Below are 12,270 nucleotides of genomic sequence, written 5' to 3'. Positions count from 1 at the left end.
CATGCTATACTATGACTTTATTCGACATGCTATACTATGACTTTATTCAACATGCTATACTATGACTTTATTCAACTTGCTATACTATGACTTTATTCAACATGCTATACTATGACTTTATTCGACATGCTATACTATGACTTTATTATGACTTTATTCGACATGCTATACTATGACTTTATTATGACTTTATTCAACATGCTATACTATGACTATATTCAACATGCTATACTATGACTTTATTCAACATGCTATACTCTGACTTTATTCAACATGCTATACTATGACTTTATTATGACTTTATTCGACATGCTATACTATGACTTTATTATGACTTTATTCGACATGCTATACTATAACTTTATTATGACTTTATTCGACATGCTATACTATGACTTTATTATGACTTTATTCGACATGCTATACTATGACTTTATTCAACATGCTATACTATGACTTTATTCAACATGCTATACTATGACTTTATTCAACATGCTATACTATAACTTTATTATGACTTTATTCGACATGCTATACTATGACTTTATTATGACTTTATTCAACATGCTATACTATAACTTTATTATGACTTTATTCGACATGCTATACTATGACTTTATTCAACATGCTATACTATGACTTTATTCAACATGCTATACTATGACTTTATTCGACATGCTATACTATAACTTTATTATGACTTTATTCGACATGCTATACTATGACTTTATTATGACTTTATTCAACATGCTATACTATAACTTTATTCAACATGCTATACTATGACTTTATTCAACATGCTATACTATGACTTTATTCAACATGCTATACTATGACTTTATTCAACATGCTATACTATGACTTTATTCGACATGCTATACTATGACTTTATTCGACATGCTATACTATGACTTTATTCGACATGCTATACTATGACTTTATTCGACATGCTATACTATGACTTTATTCGACATGCTATACTATGACTTTATTCGACATGCTATACTATGACTTTATTCGACATGCTATACTATGACTTTATTCGACATGCTATACTATGACTTTATTCGACATGCTATACTATGACTTTACTCGACATGCTATACTATGACTTTATTCAACATGCTATACTATGACTTTACTCAACATGCTATACTATGACTTTATTCAACATGCTATACTATGACTTTATTCAACATGCTATACTATGACTTTATTCAACATGCTATACTATGACTTTATTCAACATGCTATACTATGACTTTATTCAACATGCTATACTATGACTTTATTCAACATGCTATACTATGACTTTATTCGACATGCTATACTATGACTTTATTCAACATGCTATACTATGACTTTATTCAACATGCTATACTATGACTTTATTCAACATACTATATACTATGACTTTATTCGACATGCTATACTATGACTTTATTCAACATGCTATACTATGACTTTATTCAACATGCTATACTATGACTTTATTCAACATACTATACACTATGACTTTATTCAACATGCTATACTATGACTTTATTCAACATGCTATACTATGAATTCATTATGACTTTATTCAACATGCTAAACTATGACTTCATTTGACATGCTATACTATGACTTTATTATGACTTTATTCATCATGCTATACTATGACTTTATTATGACTATTCAACATGCTATACTATGACTTCATTATGACTTTATTCAACATGCTAAACTATGACTTCATTCGACATGCCATACTATGACTTTATTCAACATGCTATACTATGACTTTATTATGAATTCATTCAACATGCTATACTATGACTTTATTATGAATTCATTCAACATGCTATACTATGACTTTATTATGACTTTATTCAACATGCTATACTATAACTTTATTCAACATGCTATACTATGACTTTATTCGACATGCTATACTATGACTTTATTCAACATGCTATACTATGACTTTATTCAACATGCTATACTATGACTTTATTCAACATGCTATACTATGACTTTATTCGACATGCTATACTATGACTTTATTCAACATACTATATACTATGACTTTATTCAACATGCTATACTATGACTTTATTCAACATGCTATACTATGACTTTATTATGACTTTATTCAACATGCTAAACTATGACTTCATTCGACATGCTATACTATGACTTTATTATGACTTTATTCAACATGCTATACTATAACTTTATTCAACATGCTATTCTATGACTTTATTATGACTTTATTCGACATGCTATACTATGGCTTTATTCAACATGCTAAACTATGACTTCATTCGACATGCTATACTATGACTTTATTCGACATGCTATACTATGACTTTATTCAACATGCTATACTATAACTTTATTATGACTTTATTCGACATGCTATACTATGACTTTATTCAACATGCTATACTATGACTTTATTCAACATAATATACTATGACTTTATTCAACTTGCTATACTATGACTTTATTCAACATGCTATACTATGACTTTATTCGACATGCTATACTATGACTTTATTCAACATGCTATACTATGACTTTATTCAACTTGCTATACTATGACTTTATTCGACATGCTATACTATGACTTTATTCGACATGCTATACTATGACTTTATTATGACTTTATTCAACATGCTATACTATGACTTTATTCAACATGCTATACTATGACTTTATTCAACATGCTATACTCTGACTTTATTCAACATGCTATACTATGACTTTATTATGACTTTATTCGACATGCTATACTATGACTTTATTATGACTTTATTCGACATGCTATACTATAACTTTATTATGACTTTATTCGACATGCTATACTATGACTTTATTATGACTTTATTCGACATGCTATACTATGACTTTATTCAACATGCTATACTATGACTTTATTCAACATGCTATACTATGACTTTATTCAACATGCTATACTATAACTTTATTATGACTTTATTCGACATGCTATACTATGACTTTATTATGACTTTATTCAACATGCTATACTATAACTTTATTATGACTTTATTCGACATGCTATACTATGACTTTATTCAACATGCTATACTATGACTTTATTCAACATGCTATACTATGACTTTATTCAACATGCTATACTATAACTTTATTATGACTTTATTCGACATGCTATACTATGACTTTATTATGACTTTATTCAACATGCTATACTATAACTTTATTCAACATGCTATACTATGACTTTATTCGACATGCTATACTATGACTTTATTCGACATGCTATACTATGACTTTATTCGACATGCTATACTATGACTTTATTCGACATGCTATACTATGACTTTATTCGACATGCTATACTATGACTTTATTCGACATGCTATACTATGACTTTATTCGACATGCTATACTATGACTTTATTCGACATGCTATACTATGACTTTATTCGACATGCTATACTATGACTTTATTCGACATGCTATACTATGACTTTATTCGACATGCTATACTATGACTTTATTCAACATGCTATACTATGACTTTACTCGACATGCTATACTATGACTTTACTCGACATGCTATACTATGACTTTATTCAACATGCTATACTATGACTTTACTCAACATGCTATACTATGACTTTATTCAACATGCTATACTATGACTTTATTCAACATGCTATACTATGACTTTATTCAACATGCTATACTATGACTTTATTCAACATGCTATACTATGACTTTATTCAACATGCTATACTATGACTTTATTCAACATGCTATACTATGACTTTATTCGACATGCTATACTATGACTTTATTCAACATGCTATACTATGACTTTATTCAACATGCTATACTATGACTTTATTCAACATACTATATACTATGACTTTATTCGACATGCTATACTATGACTTTATTCAACATGCTATACTATGACTTTATTCAACATGCTATACTATGACTTTATTCAACATACTATATACTATGACTTTATTCAACATGCTATACTATGACTTTATTCAACATGCTATACTATGAATTCATTATGACTTTATTCAACATGCTAAACTATGACTTCATTTGACATGCTATACTATGACTTTATTATGACTTTATTCATCATGCTATACTATGACTTTATTATGACTATTCAACATGCTATACTATGACTTCATTATGACTTTATTCAACATGCTAAACTATGACTTCATTCGACATGCCATACTATGACTTTATTCAACATGCTATACTATGACTTTATTATGAATTCATTCAACATGCTATACTATGACTTTATTATGACTTTATTCGACATGCTATACTATAACTTCATTATGAATTCATTCAACATGCTATACTATGACTTTATTATGAATTCATTCAACATGCTATACTATGACTTTATTATGACTTTATTCAACATGCTATACTATAACTTTATTCAACATGCTATACTATGACTTTATTCAACATGCTATACTATAACTTTATTCAACATGCTATACTATGACTTTATTCGACATGCTATACTATGACTTTATTCAACATGCTATACTATGACTTTATTCAACATGCTATACTATGACTTTATTCAACATGCTATACTATGACTTTATTCGACATGCTATACTATGACTTTATTCAACATACTATATACTATGACTTTATTCAACATGCTATACTATGACTTTATTCAACATGCTATACTATGACTTTATTATGACTTTATTCAACATGCTATACTATAACTTTATTCAACATGCTATACTATGACTTTATTCGACATGCTATACTATGACTTTATTCAACATGCTATACTATGACTTTATTCGACATGCTATACTATGACTTTATTCGACATGCTATACTATGACTTTATTCAACATGCTATACTATGACTTTATTATGACTTTATTCGACATGCTATACTATGACTTTATTATGACTTTAATCGACATGCTATACTATAACTTTATTATGACTTTATTCGACATGCTATACTATGACTTTATTATGACTTTATTCAACATGCTATACTATGACTTTATTCAACATGCTATACTATGACTTTATTCAACATGCTATACTATAACTTTATTATGACTTTATTCGACATGCTATACTATGACTTTATTATGACTTTATTCAACATGCTATACTATAACTTTATTATGACTTTATTCGACATGCTATACTATGACTTTATTCAACATGCTATACTATGACTTTATTCAACATGCTATACTATGACTTTATTCAACATGCTATACTATGACTTTATTATGACTTTATTCGACATGCTATACTATGACTTTATTCAACATGCTATACAATGACTTTATTCAACATGCTATACTATGACTTTATTCAACATGCTATACTATGACTTCATTCGACATGCTATACTATGACTTTATTATGACTTTATTCGACATGCTATACTATGACTTTATTCAACATGCTATACTATGACTTCATTCGACATGCTATACTATGACTTTATTATGACTTTATTCGACATGCTATACTATGACTTTATTCAACATGCTATACTATGACTTTATTCGACATGCTATACTATGACTTTATTATGACTTTATTCAACATGCTATACTATGACTTTATTATGACTATTCAACATGCTATACTATGACTTCATTATGACTTTATTCAACATGCTAAACTATGACTTCATTCGACATGCCATACTATGACTTTATTCAACATGCTATACTATGACTTTATTATGACTTTATTCGACATGCTATACTATAACTTCATTATGAATTCATTCAACATGCTATACTATGACTTTATTATGAATTCATTCAACATGCTATACTATGACTTTATTATGACTTTATTCAACATGCTATACTATAACTTTATTCAACATGCTATACTATGACTTTATTCGACATGCTATACTATGACTTTATTCAACATGCTATACTATGACTTTATTCAACATGCTATACTATGACTTTATTCAACATGCTATACTATGACTTTATTCGACATGCTATACTATGACTTTATTCAACATACTATATACTATGACTTTATTCAACATGCTATACTATGACTTTATTCAACATGCTATACTATGACTTTATTATGACTTTATTCAACATGCTATACTATAACTTTATTCAACATGCTATACTATGACTTTATTCGACATGCTATACTATGACTTTATTCAACATGCTATACTATGACTTTATTCGACATGCTATACTATGACTTTATTCAACATGCTATACTATAACTTTATTCAACATGCTATACTATGACTTTATTCGACATGCTATACTATGACTTTATTCAACATGCTATACTATGACTTTATTCAACATGCTATACTATGACTTTATTCAACATGCTATACTATGACTTTATTCAACATGCTATACTATGACTTTATTATGACTTTATTCAACATGCTATACTATGACTTTATTATGACTTTATTCAACATGCTATACTATGACTTTATTCAACATGCTATACTATGACTTTATGATGACTTTATTCAACATGCTATACTATGACTTTATTCGACATGCTATACTATGACTTTATTCGACATGCTATACTATGACTTTATTCAACATGCTATACTATGACTTTATTCAACATGCTATACTATGACTTTATTCAACATGCTATACTATGACTTTATTCAACATGCTATACTATGACTTTATTCGACATGCTATACTATGACTTTATTCGACATGCTATACTATGACTTTATTCGACATGCTATACTATGACTTTATTCGACATGCTATACTATGACTTTATTCAACATGCTATACTATGACTTTATTCAACATGCTATACTATGACTTTATTCGACATGCTATACTATGACTTTATTCAACATGCTATACTATGAATTTATTCAACATGCTATACTATGAATTCATTATGATTTTATTCAACATGCTAAACTATGACTTCATTCGACATGCTATACTATGACTTTATTATGACTTTATTCAACATGCTATACTATAACTTTATTCAACATGCTATACTATGACTTTATTATGACTTTATTCAACATGCTATACTATGACTTTATTCGACATGCTATACTATGACTTTATTCGACATGCTATACTATGACTTTATTCAACATGCTATACTATGACTTTATTCGACATGCTATACTATGACTTTATTCGACATGCTATACTATGACTTTATTCAACATGCTATACTATGACTTTATTCGACATGCTATACTATGACTTTATTCAACATGCTATACTATAACTTTATTCAACATGCTATACTATGACTTTATTCGACATGCTATACTATGACTTTATTCAACATGCTATACTATGACTTTATTCAACATGCTATACTATGACTTTATTCAACATGCTATACTATGACTTTATTCAACATGCTATACTATGACTTTATTATGACTTTATTCAACATGCTATACTATGACTTTATTATGACTTTATTCAACATGCTATACTATGACTTTATTCAACATGCTATACTATGACTTTATGATGACTTTATTCGCCATGCTAAACTATGACTTTATTCGACATGCTATACTATGACTTTATTCGACATGCTATACTATGACTTTATTCAACATGCTATACTATGACTTTATTCAACATGCTATACTATGACTTTATTCAACATGCTATACTATGACTTTATTCAACATGCTATACTATGACTTTATTCGACATGCTATACTATGACTTTATTCGACATGCTATACTATGACTTTATTCGACATGCTATACTATGACTTTATTCGACATGCTATACTATGACTTTATTCAACATGCTTTACTATGACTTTATTCAACATGCTATACTATGACTTTATTCGACATGCTATACTATGACTTTATTCAACATGCTATACTATGAATTCATTATGACTTTATTCAACATGCTAAACTATGACTTCATTCGACATGCTATACTATGACTTTATTATGACTTTATTCAACATGCTATACTATGACTTTATTCAACATGCTATACTATGACTTTATTATGACTTTATTCAACATGCTATACTATGACTTTATTCAACATGCTATACTATGACTTTATTCAACATGCTATACTATGACTTTATTATGACTTTATTCAACATGCTATACTATGACTTTATTATGACTTTATTCAACATGCTATACTATGACTTTATTCAACATGCTATACTATGACTTTATGATGACTTTATTCAACATGCTATACTATGACTTTATTCGACATGCTATACTATGACTTTATTCGACATGCTATACTATGACTTTATTCAACATGCTATACTATGACTTTATTCAACATGCTATACTATGACTTTATTCAACATGCTATACTATGACTTTATTCAACATGCTATACTATGACTTTATTCAACATGCTATACTATGACTTTATTATGACTTTATTCGACATGCTATACTATGACTTTATTATGACTTTATTCGACATGCTATACTATAACTTTATTATGACTTTATTCGACATGCTATACTATGACTTTATTATGACTTTATTCAACATGCTATACTATGACTTTATTCAACATGCTATACTATGACTTTATTCAACATGCTATACTATAACTTTATTATGACTTTATTCGACATGCTATACTATGACTTTATTATGACTTTATTCAACATGCTATACTATAACTTTATTATGACTTTATTCGACATGCTATACTATGACTTTATTCAACATGCTATACTATGACTTTATTCAACATGCTATACTATGACTTTATTCAACATGCTATACTATAACTTTATTATGACTTTATTCGACATGCTATACTATGACTTTATTCAACATGCTATACAATGACTTTATTCAACATGCTATACTATGACTTTATTCAACATGCTATACTATGACTTCATTCGACATGCTATACTATGACTTTATTATGACTTTATTCGACATGCTATACTATGACTTTATTCAACATGCTATACTATGACTTCATTCGACATGCTATACTATGACTTTATTATGACTTTATTCGACATGCTATACTATGACTTTATTCAACATGCTATACTATGACTTTATTCGACATGCTATACTATGACTTTATTATGACTTTATTCGACATGCTATACTATGACTTTATTCAACATGCTATACTATAACTTTATTCAACATGCTATACTCTGAGTCAAATGTTATACTCTGAGTCAAATACTCAAAGTTGTCCAGGAGGTTGTGTAGCAGCGACTGCCAGCTCTTAGACACAAGGTAGAAACCGGCCTGTGTAATCTTAGATAAATCCATGTGATTATTATTATAAATTCATTGTGCATTGACCAATCAGGCTGTCAAAATGAATCACAGACTCATATTACCTCTAATGCAGACGGTTGTCAATTTCTCCAAAACACACTGCGATGTGAACATGTTGTGCTGGGTCAGAGAGGAGATAACGTGTCGGTAATGCGCCGAGTTGTGGAAACAACTTGTGTAGGTGTAATCCTTCATCATGTGACGCATAGTAATAATCACCTCATAATGAAGAGAGACGTCTGCGGCGGAGCAGGTGAGATAGAGGCAGAGAAGAGGAGCTGGTCAGTCCGCAGAATCTCACCAGCACACGGCTCAACATCCTCCGGTAAGTGTCGCCTATAGCCGTCAGGGCGTGTTGGAAAACATCAAACGTGTGTTAAGCTTTTTTTTTCTTAATTGTTTTAATCATTAAGTTGGAAAGCAATAATGGGGGAGAAATGCACATGCACATTTGATTTAGGCTACTGCACTGACCAGTCACTTGTGATGTCTTGAAATGCAGTTTAACTGGGAACATGTTGGTGTCACTTTACCCAAACCTTTGTAAACTGTCTGTGTGCTGATCCTGGACGTGCCTCCCTAACATGCGTGGAAAAACCTGCTGTAAATATGCCGGAGATGGTGGTTCATAGAAAATAATTTGTTAGTATCTGTCAATTAGAGGCAAAAACCAACAATGGACGCAGTTAATTATAGGGTTCAGTAAATTGCCCCACACAGTTGTGACCTTCATTCATTCATTCATTCACTGACATCAAATATTCAAATGCAAATGAGCTGGCTGGTGACAGACGGGAAAGCTTTCCTATAAATACGGAGACAAACCATCCTGTTGTCGTCGCAGGGCCTGACCGAGGTGATCCTGCTGAGCGGGAAAGAAGGACTCAAGAGGAGAAGTTTTTCGAGAAGGGGAGGGGAGTGCCGTCGTATGATGTCCGTCGTTAGCTTGCAGCCTTTCATCAAACCAATGCAGCCAACGCCGTCGATTTCCCCCGGTATGCAAAGGAGACACACTCTTCCCGCCAGCGAAGTCCGACCGCTCAACACGCAGGATGCCATATGCGTCTTTGAAATCGAGCGAGAAGGTAAGTTACTCTTCTCATCCGTTGATGTAGTGGAGCAGAGATCCGCTCCGCTGAAGAATACCTTACAAACCCGCTGTGAAGTTTCACTGAGTGAAAGGAAGCATTAAATCGACAGAGGACTTTGCGTAAAAGCATGTCGAGATCTCCAAATCGAGAGATCTAATTACCCTGTTGCATTTAATTCAATCAGTGGGCAGATATTATTTAATTCACATTTTAAAGATGTTAAATCTGCATTCGGCATTTATCTAAATGTTTATTCGGTAATTTGCACCGCCTTTAAGAGTGCAAAAAAGTAGTGCCAAACTATTTTTTTCTCTCTCCCTCTCTCCCTCTCTCCCCCTCTTTCTCTCAGCATTTATATCAGTGTCAGGTGAGTGTCCCCTCCACCTGGATGAGGTGCGTCACTTCCTCACGTTGTGTCCAGAGTTGTCCATGGGCTGGATCGAGGAGGGTCGGCTGGTGGCGTTTATCATCGGCTCTCTCTGGGACAAGGACAGACTCACTGAGGTACGACACCGTGCGCTTTACCAGTTCACCATAACGATCACCATACGCGTATATATAGGCTATAAGTAATTATGACGTCTAACCACTTTTTCCTCCAGGACGCACTGACTCTCCACAAGCCCCGCGGCTCCACCGTCCACATCCACATCCTCGCGGTCCACCGCACCTTCAGGCAGCAGGGCAAAGGGCCCATCCTGATGTGGCGTTACCTGCAGTATCTCCGCTGCCAGCCCAACGTGCGCCGGGCAGTGCTCATGTGCGAAGACATCCTCATTCCCTTCTACCTCAAGTCGGGCTTCAAGGTGCTGGGGCGCTGCGCCATCACCGTGGCCAACCTGACCTTCACGGAGATGTGGTACCCGATCAGCGGCCACGCGTACATGCGGCGCAACAGTGAGGCAATCCGTTTCCCTCAGCATCCCTTGACTCTGCCACTGGCGAAGACTGATGAACACGTTGGTGTATGATGTATTACATTGAGATATATGAGTTATCGGCGCAGGCTGTCTTTCATTGAGCACTATAGTGTTGCACTCTTTTGGAGGGTGTGTCAGGTTTTTCTCAGTTTGAGCGGCTGCTGATTGTTTTGTTGGACCCTTTTTTTCCCTCTCTAATACTGATTATTCTGAATCTATCTTGTGAGAAATTCTCTTATTGTGTCCAATAAAAACAAGAATGTACTAAAATGTGATGTATTAGTCCACTTTGTGTTTTTTTCCCTCACCTGTGAGTAGAGTAGTGTGTTGGCTCTGTCACTGGCGTTACAGTGATGCTGTGTTGTGTCGACATTTAGACTAAGCTCTGCTGCTTAGCACCTTTCTGGGCTCTCCACACAACTATGGACTGACGTCAGCGACCAGGCTTTAGCTGCTCAACCGCAGCTCCTGTTCTCCAGCTCTATTAGAGGGCTTTAGCTGTTGTAAACATAGGAGAACTGCACTCATCTGCACATCAAGACTTTGTATGGTGATGTTTGTCTTTTTGTGTGTGTCTGTCACATTATCACAATTTCAATAAAATGTTTTATACACATTTTTTACAATGAAAAATTTATGATTTTGATTTTGTCTGATCCAAAATATAAGTCTTGTACATACACTGATTGACGAGTTTATCACATCAAACATTACCTTGCATACCTCATTAACTATTACTTATAGTTAAAGTATTTTCTGTAGTATAATGACCCTGTCTTTATGCAAGTATCTTCAGCTAGCTCCGACCTGTGGAGGTCAGCCAGTGGGAAGCCTCACGCTCTTGAATGGCGCTTTAATCCATGACACGGTCTCTGTCTAATCCACTAACATGCAAGGGTGAGCAGCTCCCGCTC

The 12,270-nt window shown here is 32.5% G+C and overlaps 1 protein-coding gene across 1 annotated transcript; it reads left to right on the top strand.

Annotated features, from left to right (window-relative positions):
- Positions 1-10,273: 10,273 nt before the first annotated feature.
- On the top strand, positions 10,274-11,407 carry LOC306709078 (serotonin N-acetyltransferase-like; the record flags this gene model as incomplete). Its single annotated transcript, XM_079177105.1, has 3 exons — positions 10,274-10,430; positions 10,786-10,940; positions 11,039-11,407. The coding sequence occupies 3 exons, from the start codon at positions 10,274-10,276 to the stop codon at positions 11,405-11,407; spliced, it is 681 nt and encodes a 226-aa protein (XP_079033231.1).
- Positions 11,408-12,270: the final 863 nt, after the last annotated feature.

This window comes from Pholis gunnellus (assembly GCF_910591455.1).
Source record: "Pholis gunnellus genome assembly, chromosome: 17".
Lineage (NCBI taxonomy): Eukaryota > Metazoa > Chordata > Actinopteri > Perciformes > Pholidae > Pholis > Pholis gunnellus.
The sequence above is the reverse complement of the archived record's forward strand: the minus strand, read 5'-3'. Positions and strand labels throughout refer to the sequence as shown.